This window comes from Ranitomeya variabilis, chromosome 3, assembly GCF_051348905.1.
Source record: "Ranitomeya variabilis isolate aRanVar5 chromosome 3, aRanVar5.hap1, whole genome shotgun sequence".
Lineage (NCBI taxonomy): Eukaryota > Metazoa > Chordata > Amphibia > Anura > Dendrobatidae > Ranitomeya > Ranitomeya variabilis.
In genome coordinates, this window is record NC_135234.1 from 415,420,314 (window position 1) to 415,439,732 (window position 19,419).

At 41.2% G+C, this 19,419-nt stretch overlaps 1 protein-coding gene across 2 annotated transcripts in view; it reads right to left on the reverse strand.

The window, feature by feature from the left end:
- Positions 1 to 584: 584 nt before the first annotated feature.
- Positions 585 to 19,419, reverse strand: part of RBBP7 (RB binding protein 7, chromatin remodeling factor) — a 98,608-nt gene continuing 79,773 nt past the window's right edge. For both annotated transcript variants that reach the window (XM_077296305.1, XM_077296304.1), the window contains exons 4-12: positions 18,811 to 18,984; positions 16,339 to 16,454; positions 15,899 to 16,059; positions 10,155 to 10,281; positions 9,516 to 9,593; positions 9,326 to 9,402; positions 9,011 to 9,068; positions 1,008 to 1,118; positions 585 to 855 (exon numbers count right to left, since the gene is read on the reverse strand). In XM_077296305.1, coding sequence (XP_077152420.1) covers positions 787 to 855; positions 1,008 to 1,118; positions 9,011 to 9,068; positions 9,326 to 9,402; positions 9,516 to 9,593; positions 10,155 to 10,281; positions 15,899 to 16,059; positions 16,339 to 16,454; positions 18,811 to 18,984 — 971 coding nt within the window. In that variant the 3' untranslated portion in view covers positions 585 to 786. The remainder of the gene's footprint in view (positions 856 to 1,007; positions 1,119 to 9,010; positions 9,069 to 9,325; positions 9,403 to 9,515; positions 9,594 to 10,154; positions 10,282 to 15,898; positions 16,060 to 16,338; positions 16,455 to 18,810; positions 18,985 to 19,419) is intronic.

The window sequence follows — 19,419 nt, forward strand, 5'->3', positions numbered from 1 at the left end:
TAAGAAGTACTTTGTTTATGGGACAACCCCTTTAAAATTTTCCCATACTGAGAGGTTTATGCACATGCCCCTACTATGTATCCACCATCTTGTTTGCCAAGTCTGACTTCATGGTTTACACATCAAAGATCATGGCCAGGGGAGGAAGAACAAGTCACTTATGGTACGTGAGTATTCAGCTGACAGCAGGGGCTTGCAACTGCTTTCTGAAAGTAACATTTCCCTGCCTGTTTTATCACAGGAGCAATGAGCTCCCGCTGTATCGTCTGTATAAGCACTTAGTCACTTGTGCTTCCTCCCATCCTTGTGATATGTATGCACAGACCATGAACTGAAGCAGCTGAAATCCCCCATAAGAACACTAGTCACTTGTTGCAGCATTTCACTCTCTACTTGAGCTATGTTAGGATGCTTATAATCAACTACAATTAGTAGCTTACCATTATTGCTAGGTCCATGGAAATGTACCCATAACCTATTGAGCAACAGAAAAAAAAAAAAAGGGGGGGGATTTATACTTTCAGGCAATTAATAAGTTGACTCATGGTCACTCCCATTTCACATATAAAGCTGACTTCAGAGACTACAGGAAGAAAAATTTTATTCCACCAACCATTTCGCAAGTCTTGTGTCACATACACACATCAGTACAATACAATATATATATGGAAAAATTAAAGTGTGCTGTATTCAGTTAACAAGATAACTTAGATGAATATCAACCACTTCACACTGTGTGGAAGTCTGCATGGAGAAAAAAAAAAAAAAGTGGAAAAAAGGCAATGTCTAAGATCCTTGTGCTTCCAATTCAGAAGGTTGTATGTCCGGCTCTTCATCATTATAAATATTCTCAGCCTGAAAAAAAAAAAAAAAAAAAAAAAAGAAAGCTCAAGAACTTAAAAGAAAATTCACACACAGTGGTAACAATGCAAAGTCACATTTGAAAGAAAAGATCTGAGAATACTTAGTGACATAAGTTAATTTGGATTGGTGCACATATAGCTTACCATCTGCCAAATCTGCATAATGTTGTCTTCAGACACCGAACAGATGACCCACGGCTCATTTGGGTTCCAGCTGAAATCTGAAATCTTTGCAGTGTGTCCTCCATGGATAAACTATTAAGAAAATTTTAAAATGCATTTCAACAATTATATTTTCTTTACAAGTTAAACCCTTTAACGACTACACACTGTCTTGACAGCAGGTAGCTAGCATAGGTTTTGTGCATGGGGAAATGTTGTGTAAAGCTCCTGTATTTGTATTCTAGTAGGAGCAGAACAGGTGCTCAGTAGTGATAAGCGAGTGTACTCGTTACTCGGGTGACCTCCGAGTATTTGTTAGTGTTCGGAGATTTAGTTTTCATCACAGCAGCTGAATGATTTACAGCTATTAGCCAGGCCGAGTACATGTGGAGGTTGCCTTGTTACTAGGTAATCCCCACATGTAATCAAGCTGGCTAATAGCTGTAAATCATGCTGCTGAGGTGATGAAAACTTAATCTCTGAGCAGTCAAATACTCGAAGACCACCCGAGCAACGAGTACACTCGCTCATCACTAGTGCTCAGCCATCAACCAAGGACTCTGAAGAGAACAGCGAGCACTACACAATTTCACACAGTGAACAGAACTGATAATTATCACATTCACCGGATGACCCCTACCATTTTCAGACCCAGATGCTGGGGGATCATCAAGGATGAGTGAAAAGAAGGGGAGGGAGGAGAAAAAAAAAAAAAAAAGCACAAACGTAAACCCTTGTTATCAAATATGAAAAAAAAAAAAAAAGCTATGAAAATGGTTTCAGTAACCCAAAAATACAAGGTTGACTAAACCTTTAACGCTTTCACGACATGCGCCGTACATGTACTGCGCATGTCGTGTCTCCCCCTTTGATGCAGGGCTCCGGCGCTGAGCCCACATCAAAGTCGCGACATGTCAGCTGTTTTGTACAGTTGACATGTGTGTGCAATAGCGGCGGGTGAAATCGCTATTCACCCGCCGCTATTAACCTGTTAAATGCCGCTGTCAAACGCAGACAGCGGCATTTAACCGGCGCTTCCTGCCGGGCGGCCGGAATTGACGTCATCGCCGACCCCTGTCACATGATCGGGGGTCGGCGATGCATCAGGATGGTAACCATAGAGGTCCTTGAGACCTCTATGGTTACTAATGCCGGCCTGCTGTGAGCGCCCCCCCGTGGTCGGCGCTCACAGCACACCTGCAATTCAGCTACATAGCAGCGATCTCATGATCGCTGCTATGTAGCTGAGCCAATCGAGTGGTGCCAGCTTCTAGCCTCCCATGGAGGCTATTGAAGCATGGCACAAGTAAAAAAAAAAAGTGTTTTTAAAAATATGAAAAAAATATAAAAAATATAAGTTTAAATCACCCCTCTTTCGCCCCATCCTAAAAAAAAAAATCAAAAAAAAATCAAACCTACACATATTTGGTATCGCCGCGTTCAGAATCACCCAATCAATAAAAAAAAGCATTAACCTGATCGCTAAACAGCGTAGCGAAAAAAAATCGAAACGCCAGAATTAAGTTTTTTTTGGTCGCCGCGACATTGCATTAAAATGCAATAACGGGCGATCAAAAGAACATATCTGCACAAAAGTGATATTAAAAACGTCAGCTCGGCACGCAAAAAATAAGCCCTCACCCGACCCCAGATCACGAAAAATGGAGACGCTTCGGGTATCGGAAAAAGGCACTTTTTTTTTTTAAGCAAAGTTTTGAATTTCTTTTCACCACTTGGATAAAAAATAATCTAGACATATTAGGTGTCTATGAACTCGTAATGACCTAGAGAATCACAATGGCAGGTTAGTTTTAGCATTTAATGAACCTAGCAAAAATGCCAAACAAAAAACAAGTGTGGAATTGCACTTTTTTTGCAATTTCACCGCACTTGGAATTTTTTCCCCCGTTTTCTAGTAAAATGGTAAAACCAATGGTATCATTCAAAAGTACAACTCGTCCCGCAAAAAATAAGCCCTCACATGACCATATTGACGGAAAAATAAAAGTTATGGCTCTGGGAAGGAGGGAAGTGAAAAACGAAGATGCAAAAACGAAAAAGGGCCGCGACTTGAAGGGGTTAAGTGTGTAAAATCGATAGCAGTATATCACCACAGATCGTGCATCAAAATAAAAAAAAAAAAAATAAATTAAAAAAAAAGTTTATTTTGATGCACGATCTGTGGTGATATACTATCGATTTTACACACTTAAAGGTTTAGTCAACCTTGTATTTTTGGGTTACTGAAACCATTTTCATAGCTTTTTTTTTTTTTCATATTTGCTAACAAGGGTTTACATTTGTGCTTTTTTTTTTTTTTTTTTTAAGTTAAACCCTTTACGACGACCAAGCAACAATTGTTTTGCACTATTGTTTATTCCTCTCCTTATTCCAAGAGCCATGTTTTTATTTTTCTGTCAACAGCATTGTGAGGATTTGTTTTTTGCAGGACAAGGTGTACTTTTGAATTCCTTCATCTATTTTATCATGTTGCTGTCTTGAAAAGTGGGAAAACCTTTGAAATGCGGTAAAATAGTAAAAAAAAAACAAAAAAAAAAAAACCAAAACACGCAATACACAATTGTTTGTGTTTATTTGCTCATTTGATGGTAAAAGGGACCAAGCAATGTGATTCTGCAGATACCAAACATGGAGTTATTTTATTTAAGTGGTTAAACAAATTAAACATTTGTGTTAACAAAAAAATAATAATCTTGGGTCCTTACTTTTTGAGAGCCATACCATTTTCGGGATATGGACCTGTGTGAGGGCTTGTTTTCTGTGCCCCAAATTGTTTTTATTTATATCACTTGGGGTAGGTCCGATATTTTGATTTTTATCACATAATTGTGGGTTTTGTGGCAGCCAAATACTGCAGTTTTTTTTCTTGTTATGCAATTTACAGATTGCATTAATTTTATAATTTACTTGATATATCCAACTAACAGATATACCTTGTGTATTTTTTTTTTTAATTTTTAACCTCTTTACCCCCCAAGGGTGGTTTGCACGTTAAGGACCGGGCCAAATTTTACAATTCTGACCACTGTCCCTTTATGAGCTTATAACTCTGGAATGCTTCAACGGATCCCAGTGATTTTGACATTGTTTTCTCGTGACATTGTACTTCATGTTATTGTTAAAATTTCTTTGATATTACTTGCGTTTATTTGCGAAAAAAAAAACAAAAACGGAAATTTGGCAATTGTCCAACTTGAATTTTTATGCCCTTAAATCAGAGTTATGTCACACAAAATACTTCAGCACAATTTTGGAACCAAAATATTTTTTTTTTTTTTGCTAGGGAGGTATAAGGGTTTAAAAGTTGATCAGCAATTTCTCATTTTTACACCACCATTTTTTTTAGGGACTACATCACATTTGAAGTCACTTTGAGGAGTCTATGTGATAGAAAATAACCAAGTGTGACACCATTCTAAAAACTGCACCCTTCAAGGTGCTCAAAACCATATTCAAGAAGTTTATTAACCCTTCAGGTGTTTCACAGGAATTTTTGGAATGTTAAAAAAACCAAAAACTAACATCTAACTTTTTTTCACAAAAAATTTACTTTAGCTCCAATTTGTTTTATTTTACCAAGGGTAGAATTGGACCCCAAAAAGGGAGAAATTGGACCCCAAAAGTTGTTGTGCAATTTGTCCTGAGTACGCCGACACCCCATATGTGGGGGTAAACCACTGTTTGAGCGCATGGCAGAGCTCAGAAGGGAAGGAGCGCCATTTGACTTTTCAATGCAAAATTGACTGGAATTGAGATAGGACGCCATGTTGCGTTTGAAGAGCCCCTGATGTTCCTAAACATTGAAACCCCCCACAAGTGACACCATTTTGGAAAGTAGACCCCCTAAGGAACTTATCTAGATGTGTGGTGAGCACTTTGAATCCCCACGAGTTTCACTACAGTTTATAACGCAGAGCCGTGAAAAAAATCTTTTTTTCCCCCACAAAACTTATTTTTTAGCCCCCAGTTTTGTATTTTCCCAAGGGTAACAGGAGACATTGGACCCCAAAAGTTGTTGTCCAATTTGTCCCGAGTACACCGATACCCCAAATGTGGGAGAAAACTACTGTTTGGGCGCATGGCAGAGCTTGGAAGGGAAGGCACGCCGTTTGGAATGCAGACTTAGAAGGAATGGTCTGTAGGCGTTTGCAGAGCCCCTGATGTACCTAAACAGTAGAAACCTCCCACAAGTGACTCCATATTGGAAACTAGACCCCCCAAGGAACTTATCTAGATATGTTGTGAGAACTTTGAACCCCCAAGTGTTTCACTACAGTTTATAACGCAGAGCCGTGAAAATAAAACATTTTTTTCCTACAAAAATGATTTAGCCCCCACAAATTTTTATTTTCCCAAGGGTAACCAGAGAAATTGGACCCCAAAAGTTGTTGTCCAATTTGTCCCAAGTACGCTGATATCCCATATGTTGGAGTAAACCCGTTTTGGCGCACGGGAGAGCTTGGAAGGGAAGGAGCACTCTCTTACTTTTTCAACGCAGAATTGGCTGGAATTTAGATCGGATGCCATGTCGCGTTTGGAGAGACCCTGATGTGCCTAAACAGTGGAAACCCCCCAATTCTAACTGAAACCCTAACCCCAACACACCCCTAACCCCAACCACATGCCTAACTCCAACACACTCGTCACCCTAACCACACCCCTAACTCCAACACACCCATCGTCCTAACCACACCCCTAACCCTGACACACCCCTAACCCTAATCCCAACCCCAACTGTAGCCCCAACCTTAACCCTAACGGGAAAATGGAAATAAATACATTTTTTAAATTTTATTATTTTTCCCTAACTAAGGGGGTGATGAAGGGGGGTTTGATTTACTTTTATAGCAGGAATTTTAGCGGATTTTTAGGATTGGCAGCTGTCGCACACAGACTTATTGCAAAAAATAGTTTTTGCGTTTCCACATTTTGAGAGGTATAATTTTTCGATATTTTGGTCCACAGTCATGTGAGGTCCTGTTTTTTGCGGGATGAATTGACGTTCTTACTGGTACCATTTTTGGGCACGTGACATTTTTTGATTGCTTTTTATTCTGATTTTTGTGAGGCAGAATGAACAAAAACCAGCAATTCGTGAATTTCTTTGGGGGGGGGGGGGGGGGGGGGGGTTATACCGTTCCACATTTGATAAAGTTGATAAACCAGTTTTATTCTTCGGGTCAGTACGATTACAGCGATACCTCATTTATATCATGGTTTTTGTTTTGGCGCTTTTATACGATAAAATAGATTTTGTATAAAAAACAATTATTTTGCATCGCTATATTCTGAGGACTATAACCTATTTTTTGCTGATGCTGTATGGCGGCTCGTTTTTTGTGGGACAAGATGACTTTCAGCGGTACCATGGTTATTTATATCCGTCTTTTTGATCGCATGTTATTTCACTTTTTGTTCGGTGGTATGATAATAAAGTGTTTTTTGCCTCTTTACGGTGATCACTGAAGGGGTTAACTAGTGGGACAATTTTATAGGTCGGGTCGTTACGGACGTGGCGATACTAAATGTGTACTATTGTTTTTTATTAAGACAAAAATGTATTTATTGGAAAAATATTTTTTTTCTTCTTTATTTAGGATTTTTTTTTTTTAACACTTGTAAATATTTTTTACATTGCCTCAAGGGGGGCATCACAGTAAAGTGACAGATCGCTGATCTGACATTTTGCAGTGCACTGTGTCAGATCAGCGATCTGAGGCAGTGCAGGGAGGCTTTCCGGCGCCTGCTCTGAGCAGGCGCTTGGAAGCCACCTCCCTGCAGGACCTGAAGGCCCCCCGTGGCCATTTTGGATCCGGGCCTGCAGGGATGAGGTAGGAGACCCTCGGAGCAACGCAATCACATCACGTTGCTCCGAGGGTCTCAGAAAAGCACGCAGGCATATGACGTACTATCCTGTCGAGGGTCAGATAGGCCCAGGTCACCTCGACAGTATAGTAGGTTTAAGGTCAGAGAGGGGTTAATGAGGAAAAAGGGGGATGATTTGAATTTCTCATATTTATTATGATAAACTTTGATGTCGCTTCACATGTACTTACATTTCAAGTTCTCCTTTCCCTCCCCATCTAATCTACTTTATTTTTTTTCTCTCTCCATACTATATTTCCCTCTTTCTACATTTGTAAATACCGTATATACTCTAGTATAAGCTCAGATTTTCAGGCAAAAAGTGCCCTTCTCGGTTATACTCGAGTCATTGTCCCAGGGGGTTGGTGGGGGAGCGGCGGCTGTCACATCACACTCACCAGCTATTATTGTGGTCTCTGCACTTCTATGCTTCTCCGGCGCAGACAGCTTTTTGTGTTCAGCGGTCACGTGGTACCGCTCATTAAAGTAATGAATATGCACGTGACTCCACTCCCATAGGCGTGGAGCGCATATTCATTACTTTAATGAGCGATACCATGTGACTGCTGAACACAGGAGCAAGCTGCTGGCGCGCGCCGGAGACCATCGGAGAAGTAGGGACATAGAGACCGTGCCAGGAGGGGGCGAGCCATGAGATATTCACCTGTCCCCGTTTCACCGCCAGGCTGTGTCTTCCGCGTCCTCTGGCTGTGACACTCAGGTCAGAGGGCGCAATGACGTGTTTAGTGCGCGCCCTCTGCCTGAACAGTCACTGCAAAGACCCGGAAGACACGGCGGCGGCAGAACGGGGAAAGGTGAATATCGCAAGTGCAGATGTCTTGAGCCAGCGGCAACACCGGCACCTGGCCGCCATAGCGCGCTGGGGTCCCTGCCTGCTCAGGACCCCGGCACCTCTTCCCCAGCGACGAGAGGAGAGTATGTCATTTTAAAAAAAAAAAATCGCAGCAGCATACGGGGCATATTATTCTATGGAGCATCTTATGGGGCCCATCAACCTTTGTGCAGCATTATATGGGGCATAATATTCTATGGAGCATCTTATGTGGCCCATCATGAACTTTATGGAACATTATATGGGGCTCCTCATTCAATATGGATATTCAAAAACACTTAACCTTCTGATGTCTCAATTAATTTTACTTTTATTGGTATCTTTTTATTTTTGAAATTTACCAGTAGCTGCTGCATTTTCCACCCTAGGCTTATACTCAAGTCAAAAAGTTCTCTTAGTTCTTGGGGACAAAATTAGGGGTCTCGGCTTATAGTCAAGTATATATGGTACTTAAAAATTAAATTATTGAAACAAAGACAACCCATGTGACCACAGCTGCCACTTCACTGCCTCAAGTGTCGACTTCCCCACTGTAGTGTTCAAATAGTTCTCTACTATATTCCAGATTCACAGTAATACACTTTTTTCTTAAAAAAAAAAAAAAAAAAAAGCTTGGCTGACTAGTTCACTTCCGAAAAAACACTCCCCCCCCCCCCCCTAATCTTAGTCATCATATGCTTGATTATGAATCATATATACGTTAATTATTCAATAGTCAAGGAGCCAACATATGGCATACCAGTACATCAAATGTTGGTAAGGGATTAAAGTTGCCCATGGATCATAAACAAGAACCAGCTATGAAAGAGAAGATGAACAGTGTCTTTTTTGTGTTTTCTTGTAAATATATGTAAAGGGGGTGCACCCCTATACTGATGATGATACAGGGTGCAAAACCTAGTCTGTAGGGCAACCTAGATACAGCAAAAAAGAGAAAAGACTAGACTAATGATGGTATGCACACCCGAAAATTATAAAAAAAAAAATCTGAAAACTTTTATTATTACACCTTTTTTGAGGTGTAATAAAAGTTTTCTGATTTTTTATAATTTTTGGGTGTGCATACCATCATTGGTCTAGTCTTTTCTCTTTTTTGCTGTATTTCGTGTGTTTTCTGACATTCAGCTACAAAATCCTGAACCTGTGAATGCAGCCTATGGAGTGTTGGGTTATTTATGGCCAAAACAACTAATCGCTGACAGTTACCTTCCCAGCACTATACATTCTCAAGAAAATGGAAGCCTACCAATAGTTCAGGGGGTCCATCCTCAGCATCTTCTGCTGACTGCTCCTCACCGATTTTACTGATGAAAAATAAAATTATAGATTTCAGTTGTGAATCTAAAACCTTGACTGCAGAACAAAAATATCAAAACTGTCCAAGCATTAGCTACATTAATAATAATAATTAAAAAAAAAAGTCACTTTTTTTTTTTAACTACCCTAAATACAGAGAAAGTTTGCTTTGAGGCAACTGAAATAAATTAGACAATCGATAAAGGCTTACCATTATGAACTTGGGGTGGGGGATTGAGTACAACTCCCTTATATTTATACATACCTCAAATCCCAAACATTAAGTCTGCGATCAGTTCCACTTGAAGCCAGGATGGTTTCATTATGTGGTGACCAGTGAACCTAGTAAGGAGATCGCAATTAGGGCCACACACAAGCAGGCTGCAAGCGACTATCAAGAGGTCACAGATCATATCAGATAGCACAACATCAAGATATTTTCAGTACACACACACCTGAAATATCTCATCTTTATGGGACTCAAATGAATGAAGTTTAAGCTTCAGGTTCCGGAGATCCCACAGCGCCACAGTCTACAACAGAAAACCAGTGAGCACAACACAAGCTTGATCTGCATATCAAATCTCATATGGACAGCTGGCACCTACACTTTTCAATCTATCCAAAGTGTCACCACTTTAGTCACACCTTGCGATCAGGTAGACACTTTAGGAATCGCTAACCTCACTATAGTTCGCTTACATATGACTAAAGAACTCTTCTTTAGGTTTTGGGTAATAGGATGGGAGCAAACTGCAGCTTTACTGGAATACATAAAGTAATGAGGGAAGAATTACCGTATGTACTCAAGTATAAGCCGACCAGAGTATAAGCCGAGGCATCTAATTTTACCTAAAAAAAAATAAAAATTTGGGTAAGCTTATTGACGCGAGTATAGGCCTGGTATGCGAGGCTCCCCCGTCGCTGTCCTGTGCTGAAAAACTCGGCTTATACACGAGTATATAAGGTAGGTTTCAATAAGTAATAGGTCTATATTCCATGGAAAAAGGATGAACAGGTCTTCTAGAGACAAGAGACCTTCTACACAATTTCTCAATACACATTGCAATATTGTCGACAATGCGAGAACACACCTTATCAGCGGAGCCAGTAGCCAGGATAAATTCGCTATATGGATTGAAAGATAAGCAGTTGACTTCAGCGGTGTGTGCATCCACGGAATGACTTGGCTTAGAAGTTGTATTTGACCGTGTGTCCCATCTGCCAGATAAAATATGTTGGTTTCAGGTAATTGGTCAATAGACAAGCATATTACATGTCCATCTATGTCTACACTTCTCAACCTCCTGCCATTTCTCTGGTGAGGAAACAGTGGTCATATGACAGCAAGCAAGCAATGTGCATACTCCCAATCAAATTCTGACAAGCGACTTCAGCAAGGCTGCGTACGTATAGCCGAAATTTGTCCAGAACTATACACATAGCATCGCTTTGTCTCAGCACCGACGGATCTTCACAGTGCACACTGAGGATTCAGAAGTGTGTAGTTTAAGAATGACTGCAGACTTTCGTGATAAGCCCAGACAACCCCTTTAAGGACAATTTGATCTTAATCTAGATTTTTTTTTTGTGTGGTCAGTCCATCAAGTTTACTAACATCTATACCAGACAGTGGCATAAATTATAAACACATTTTTTCCAGCTTAAAGGAAACATCATGAGCAAACAACCCATTAACCTGCCCCCATGCTCCTATTGGCAATTGATTCATAAACAGCGGTATTTGAATGCAAGCTGCAAGATACAGTAACACGATTCACGCACAAGGCAAAATAGTTACTTTGAGTCAGTATCCTGAAAGTCACAAAATCATCCTTGAAAACATGTCCATTGGGGGGGTGCACCAGCACCAAAAAAAATTGGCATGCGCAGGATTTCAAGTCAAACGGGGACAGGAATGGTGCACTCTGGACTGGGAGAGAACTTGCGCAGTAAGCTTGGCGAGACCAAGGCGTATACACCCCCTGTCATGACAGGCATTGTTATATGTGCACATCAAGTACTTGCAACAGATTTCTACAGCAACACCATGTCTTTTAGCATGAACAAGTTTTGCAGATAAAAAAATGCTGGAAGAATTGACATGCTGTAGGTTTGAATCTGCTTTAAATCAGCAATGAAAAAATAAGCAGCATGTGCATGAGACTTTAGAAATCTTATTCACTTCACTGGTATAGTAAAACATTGCATTTTGTCCTGTGGCAAAAAAGCAACATGTAAACAAGCAGGCAGTGGCAGACCTACTGATGAGTCAGCTGCATCTGGGCCTGGAGGTGGGACCCTTGCACGCAGGAGTGTACACATCTGCTGTGGGGCGAGTCAGTTTCCAGTGATCACTGACACCGGTACCCTCCCACTCATTCATTTAGGAACTAAGAGCCAGGGAGAGGGCACATCATGCAGGAAGAGACTGATCAATGACAGCGCTCACCGGTTGATGGCCCTGACTTCCTGCATGGCGCACCTCAATGACGAGTGTTAACCTGTAGACTTAGGAGGCCTGGGCTGCACACCAGTGGGGACTTAAGTGGATAAAGAGCAGGACTTACTATGTGTCTTCTGCTCCCTGCACCGTTCCCAACCAGCATCATCACGTTTAGGGATTGGGGAGGAGGGTTCACGGCACTGTACCCCCACCTCTCAGTGGTTTCTGCAGCTCTTTCCAGCTGATCTATAAAACCATGTGGCAGACCTCCATGGCTTATTTGATATAGAAGGATAGGTGTGTGTATGCATGTGTCTATACGTATGTGAAAATGTATGTGTGCATCAAAATGTGAGTGCGTGAAAGTGTGAATGCACATATACAGGGGCTTCTCACTAAATTAGAATATCAGCAAAAAGTTAGTTTATTTCAATTCTTCAATACAAAAAGTGAAACTCATTATATAGAGTCATTACAGACAGTGATCTATTTCACGTGTTTATTTCTGTTAATGTTGATGATTATGGCTTACAGCCAATGAAAACCCAATAGTCATTATCTCAGTAAATTAGAATTAACAAAAAACACCTGCAAATGCTTCCTAAGCGTTTAAAAAGGTCCCTTAGTCTTTCAGCAGGCTCCACAATCAAACCTACACATTTGGCATCGCCGCATTCAGAATCACCCAATCAAAAAAGATTAACCTGATTGCTAAACGGCGTAGCAGGCAAAAAAAATAAAAAATTCAAAGTGTTAGAATTACTTTTTTTTGGTTGCTGCGACATTGGATTAAAATGCAATAACGGGCGATCAAAAGATCGTATCTGCACCAAAATGGTATCTTTAAAAATGTCAGCTCGGCACGCAAAAAATAAGCCCTCACCTGACCCCAGATCACAAAAAATGGAGACGCTATGGGTGTCGGAAAATGGCTTTATTTTTTTTTTTAACAAAGTTTGGATTTTTTTTCACCACTTAGATAAAAAAAAAAAAAAGAACCTAGACATGTTTGGTGTCTATGATCTTGTAATGACCTGGAGAATCATAATGGCAGATCGGTTTTAGCATTTAGTGAACCTAGCAAAAAAGCCAAACAAAAAAACAAGTGTGGGATTCCACTTTTTGCAATTTAACTGCAATTGGAATTTTTTTCCCCGTTTTCGAGTACACGACATGGTAAAACCAATGTTGTCATTCAAAAGTACAAAAAAAGCACATGTACTGGTTCCTTTTGATCACACTGCAAGGGTCTATCAGTGATCAAAATAAAAAAATGTAATATTTTTTTTTATATATTTGCAGTTAGGGTTGGGGTTTTTTCGAAAGAAAAAAAAAACCACGATGATAGCTTTGAGGGCAAGTGCTCGCTACTCGAGTTTGCATCAGGTGCTCGGATATGAAAAGAGTATGGCGGATCACTGCATTTTTCCTTGAGGGGTCTGGTTTCCAAAATAGGGTCAGTTGTGGGGGTTTCCACTGTTTAGGCACATCAGGGGCTTTCAAAACGGGACTTGGTGTTCACTCTTGATTCCAGCTAATTTTGTGTTTAAAAATGTCAAATGGTGCTCCTTCCCTTCCGGGTCCTGCCATGCGCCCAAACAGTGAATTTCCACCACACATGAGGCATCAGCATGCTCAGGAGAAATTGCACAACTAGTTTTGTGGTTTACTTGCTCTTGTTATCCTTGTGAAAATAAAAAAAGTTTAGGTCTAAAGTACATTTTTTGTGAAAAAATTTTTTGTAAAATTTTATTTTTTCCTTCCACATTGCTTCAGTTCGTGATGCAACTTAAGGGTTAATAAACTTCTTGAATGTGGTTTTGAACACCTTGAGGGGTGCAGATTTTATAATGGAGTCACTTTTGGGTAATTTGTCACATAGACGTCTCAGTCACGTTAAATGCGATGTGGTCCCTATATTTACAAAACTTTGTTGTTGGGGAAAAAAAAAAAAAGGGCAGCGCAGATTTCCTGGAATAGTTTGCAGACCAAGTTTTCCCCTAAGGGTACTGTCACACAGTACCATTTTGATCGCTACGACGGCACGATCCGTGACGTCGCAGCGATCGTATGATTATCGCTCCAGCGTCGTAGACTGCTGTCACACGTTGCAATCACGGCGCTGGAGCGATGCCGAAGTCCCCGGTAACCAGGGTAAACATCGGGTAACTAAGCGCAGGGCCGCGCTTAGTAACCCGATGTTTACCGTGGTTACCAGCGTAAAAGTAAAAAAAAACAAACAGTACATACTTACATTCTGGTGTCTGTCCCCGGCGTTCTGCTTCTCTCCACTGTGTAAGCGCCATAGCCGGCAAGCACAGCGGTGACGTCAGACGTCACCGCTGTGCTCGCTTTCCGGCTGGCAGACGCTCACACAGTGGAGAGAAGCTGAGACGCCGGGGACAGACACCGGAATGTGAGTATGTACTGTTTGTTTTTTTTTTACTTTTACGCTGGTAACCACGGTAAACATCGGGTTACTAAGCGCGGCCCTGCGCTTAGTTACCCGATGTTTACCCTGGTTACAAGCGAACACATCGCTGGATCGCTGTCACACACAACGATCCAGCGATGTCAGCGGGTGATCAAGCGACGAAAGAAAGTTCCACACGATCTGCTACGACGTACGATTCTCAGCAGGATCCCTGATCGCTGCTGCGTGTCAGACACTGCGATATCGTAACGATATCGCTAGAACGTCACGAATCGTACCGTCGTAGCGATCAAAATGGTACTGTGTGACAGTACCCTAAGTGCAAGAAGAGCAGAATCCCCCCTCAAGTGACCCCATTTTGGAATTTACACCTCTGGGAATCTACAGATGTACTGACTATTTTGACTCCATGGGTGTTTTCCAGAGACAAGCAGCAGTGGATACGGGCTTAGTGAAAATTTGCAAACTGCTGCTGCGGTCACCAGTACCTTGTGTTCAGCTCATGCACCCGTAAATTAGACGGGCTCTCATCACTACAAAAATACCACATTTACTGTACCAGCTGACCAGGATGTAGGGATACATGCAACGTCGGGAAGGGGTTAACTTGCAAGGGGGGGGGAAGAATTTTGCTTTTGTTGCCATTTTCCCAGACCAGTAACATTTCTAATTTTCGGGATATGGGACTTATTTTTTTGTGCCCCAAGCTTATGATTTTACGGATTCCATTTTGGGGTAGATACAATGTTTTGATCACATCTTGTTGTAATGTTGCGGCGGGAAAAAAAAAAAAAGTTAATTCTGGTGTTTCCAATTATATTAATTTACTTTAATATTTTGATGGATGGATTGGACTTTTAGGAACATGGCAATACTAACAAAAAATATTTTTAATATGGCATAAGGAGGGAGGTTTGACCTTTAGTATTCTTTAATTTTAAATTAATCTTCACTTTTTCAGTATAAGGCTATGTGCACACGTCCGGAATTGCCACGGAAAATTTATGCGGCAATTCCAGAACTCCCTGCCGTGGGAAAAACGCATGCGGAATTGGCATGCGTATTACCGCTTAACACTAGCGTTTTACAAGCATAATTAGCTTGCAGAATGCTAGCGTTTTCCAAGCGATCTGTAGCATCGCTTGGAAAACTGATTGACCGGCTGGTCACACTTGTCAAACTGTGTTTGACAAGTGTGACCAACTTTTTACTAATGATGCTGCCTATGATTTTCTGCACAAAATCCGCATCTCCTGGCAGAAAGCGCAGGTGCGGATTTTCGTGGATTTTATGCGGATTTTGTGCGTTTCTGACCTCTTCCATTATAGAAATCCGCAGGTGTAAAAAACGCTGCAGTTCCGCACAAAAGTAGTAGCATGCTACTTTTGATCCGCAGCGGATTTCATGCGGAATTTTCCGCACCATTAGCACAGCCTTTTTTTTCCTATTGATTTACGTTGTACTGTAAATCACTGTGCGGAACTGCAGAGTTTCTGTGTGGAAAAATCCGCTGCGGATCCGCACTAAATCCGCATCGTGTGCACACAGCCTTAAACGTACTGGCAGTGGGAGCCCAGGTGTATGCAACAGCCAGCATCCACTGAAGAGGAAGAAAGTGTCAAACCGGTCCGCAAGTCATCTTGAGCGCAAGACAAGGTTCACATTGGTGTTTTATTGCCATATTTGTAGAATACTTAAATGTGAAATAAGTTTGTAAAAATTGCTGTAGATTTTGAACACTGCGCCCACAATGCAATATGCCAAACAAGTATTTCTAGGAACAATTCTTAAAACATTTTCACAAGTGAAAAATTTAAGGTATACTTAGCATGTGCTGGGAAACTGTCATGCATGGCTGCTGCTCCTTTCACCTTCAACTGTATTCAGGTTTTTAACATACAGATATTAACTGAGGGGTTTACGAAAACCGACATGGCAAAAGCAAAACTAGCACTTACATCATAAGCTTCTGATCGTCAGCAACAGAGCCAAACAAAGACTCATGCAATAGATGCCATGCTACATCCTCCACCACTGCTGAATGACCAGTGAAGATTGCTTTAGCATCAATTATTTTGCCTTCTTTGGGTCCGGCACTTATGTCCCACAAGCAAACAGTCTGCAAACAAAAAGGATTGTTATACCAGTATATTTCACAGCAATAATTGGATATCTCCATCCACTAGCACATTGTTCCCCAAATCCAGTCCTCAAGAGCCACAACAGGTCATGTTTTCAGGATTTGCTTAGTATGGCCCAGGTGATAATTACAGAACCTGCACAGGCAATAATTGCACCGTCTGGGCCATACTAAGGGAATCCTGAAAACATGACCCATTGGTGGCTCTTGAAGACTGGAGTTGACTAGGATATACTGATAGAAGACAAGCCTACTCACATGATCATCAGATGCACTTAGGAGGTGTCCACTCAGGTTAGAATTCCATGACAGGCCATAGCCTTCTTTCTGATGACCTCTTAACCTAAGATCAGGGTTACACTCTCCACTGGGATCTAACAAAACATGACAATTAGGCAATGTAGTTTTATATACATAACTCCTGGCAATTTGAGGCAGGCTCCACACATCATAACACCTTGCCAAAAATGCTTGTCAGTGTGAGTTTCAGCCATTAACCAGCAAACTGCTTTTAGTTGCAATACATATGCATCTCCATTGTGGCTTTTCACAACCTAGGGAAAGTCCCGAAGCTACTTTGCAGAACACAAGCAATTCTTCCATAAAATACCAAAATTCCCCAACAAAAACTATTCTTCCATTTAAACACCAGAGATGATCTAACATTTTAGAGAAAATGTAAGCATTAAAGTGTATCTGTCACCAGATTTTATCATACAAATAGCATACATGATTACATCTCTCAGATCTGATGCTGGTGTACTTGCTATAAAAAAAAAATCCATGTCACTGCCTAAAACTATTTGAACATTTCCTTCCTGATATGAACGTGAGCACTTCATGAGTCCAGCGCTAGCTAGAATGCTCCTATTAAAACCTGAATTATAACAGCCATTCTGACAGGGATTCCCAAAGTAAACAAGCCTCGTCCGGTCTCAGACAAATGAGCAGAGCATTTGATTTTTTCCTTTTTTGTTTACATCCTACATTTATTAGGTTATGGGGTTTGGAAAGACTACAGAGCTCAAAGAATATGCAATACAATAGTAGAGAATTGCTGAGTCGAATGTCCAAACAAAATCCACATGATTTATTGAACTCTAATTTTGTCAGATCCACTCATGTATCTCAGACCTACCTATGCAGATTCACTCAAATTCATATGGCTATGGTTTTATTGTACCCTGTATAAATTCACTGCACAATCCTTAAATTGTAGATTTTCTTTGTGGTGCATGTTCTGCGCTGAAAACCTACAACTAAGCCACGCATGAATTTGGTCCCCGAGCCTGAGCTCATGCCAAAGCTTGTTGGGAGGCCAGCATCAACTGCCCATTGCTACTTTTTAAAGAACAGCACCGGGGGGGGGGGGAGATCTGGAAGTTGGCTGCTAACTGGATGGCGGCTGGAGCCACTTTGAGGTGGGCACCAGGCGGCGGAGGCGCTGCTGTCATCTTCGGAGCACCCGTCGCTTTCCTTACCAAGGTGCAGACAGCCGCGAGCGCCGCTGACACACCGGCCCAGCATTATCAGGGGGCTTTAAGCCACACAACATAATTAAGCCACACAGTAGCCTAAAGGCCCTGAACAAGATGAATTCTGAGAAAACAGGATTAAGGCATAGCCGAAACGCGTTGGTTGGAGACCACTAGAGGAACTGCTAATGTTTTATGTCTAAATAAATTCTGAAGTTTTATTAAAACGATTCTTCGCTGGAGATTTCTTGTTTCTTTGCAGTCTAACTGCACCTGGTCGGCTCCGTGTAAAGACTTCCACAGCTTCATTACAACGTGGATCTGGTGAGCCGACTCTCCCTTTTTCCCTTACATTAATCACTCACAGGCTGAATAAGTTACTAGGAGCACGTATAGTAAAAGCACCACTTCAGCAATTTTTATTTAGCCCTTTTATGTATGCAAGTAATGAACGTAATTTCATACTCACCGGTAGCCAACATCAGTTTTCAGCCTCGCTCTGGCACCAAGTGACTGAAGTTTCAACCCGACATGTCACACAACCGTTACTCTATAAAAAGTGACCTCTGCTTCATAATCTTTTCAATGAAAATCTATGATAATTCAGAACAAGGCTCTGCAGTCCCATAGAATGCATTGTATTGAGAAAAGTGAATGCCAGAACACAATGATTTGGTGCCTTACAAAAGCTGTATAGTGATGCCAGAGTAGGGCTGAAAACAGATGATGCCAACTGGAAAGTATGTAACTACATTCAGTATGCTCACAAGGGATCTCTAAAAATGGGATCAAGGAATGGGAAAGAAAAAAGAAAAATATTCTTTTTAAGTTAGAAACTTTCAAAACAAAGTTTTCCTAAGATCTAGAAGTCAAGTGCAGCTTTGCTACAGGGATTGCTTCGGTAAACTCCTATGCCTGATCTGAAACTGGGTGTGAAGAGACACTGGCGGTACAGTGGAGCAGGCCATTGCCCAATGTGTAGCAGGTGCAAAGCATAGATGCTATTCTAATTAATGTGACCCGAGTGGCAAAATGGTCTCAGCAATTAAACCACCCACCCTACATCAATTGATGTCCAGAGTCAGGTCACTTGTGCTATATGCCCACACAAAGTCCATCTATTTGAAAAGGATTTAACAGGCTACAATTTATAGAAGGAAATAAAATAATTTGTGAATGACTGATTTATCAACAAATGTCCAATTTCCAGAGTGTGATGAGGACAGTAAAAGTCTTTCTTTAAGCAGTCACTTACCAGGTTTAGATGGGTGCTTCGTATAATCAAACACCAGCACATCAGATGATGGGGTTTTGGTAGCAATGATACATGGATTCTGAGGCATATATCGAGCCCGATTCACTTCACCTTCATGGTTGATTTTAATTTCAGTTTCAATTTTGCCACTTACTGAACCGAACCCACCAAATTCTAAAAAAAAAAATGCACGAACAAATCATGGAGTGAGAAACTTGCAAAACTTAGATTTCTCGCTGAGCTTAGGATAGCGGCTGGGAATATGGGGGGGGGGGAAAAAAAGTCAACACTTAGGCAGTTACATCACAGATCTATATATAGAAAGCTGTAAAAACGTCTTAAAGGGATTGTACCATGACTGTTAAGAGCTCTAGTGATGAGCGAATATACTCGTTACTCGAGATTTCCCAAGCACGCTCGGGGGTCCTACGAGTATTTTTTAGTGCTCGGAGATTTAGTTTTTATTGCCGCAGTTGAATGATTTACATCTGTTAGCCAGCATAAGTACATGTGGTGGATACCTAGCAATCAGGTAACCCCACATGTACTTATGCTGGCTAACAGATTGTTTTTCTTCGCTGCAGCTGAATGATTTACATCTGTTAGCCA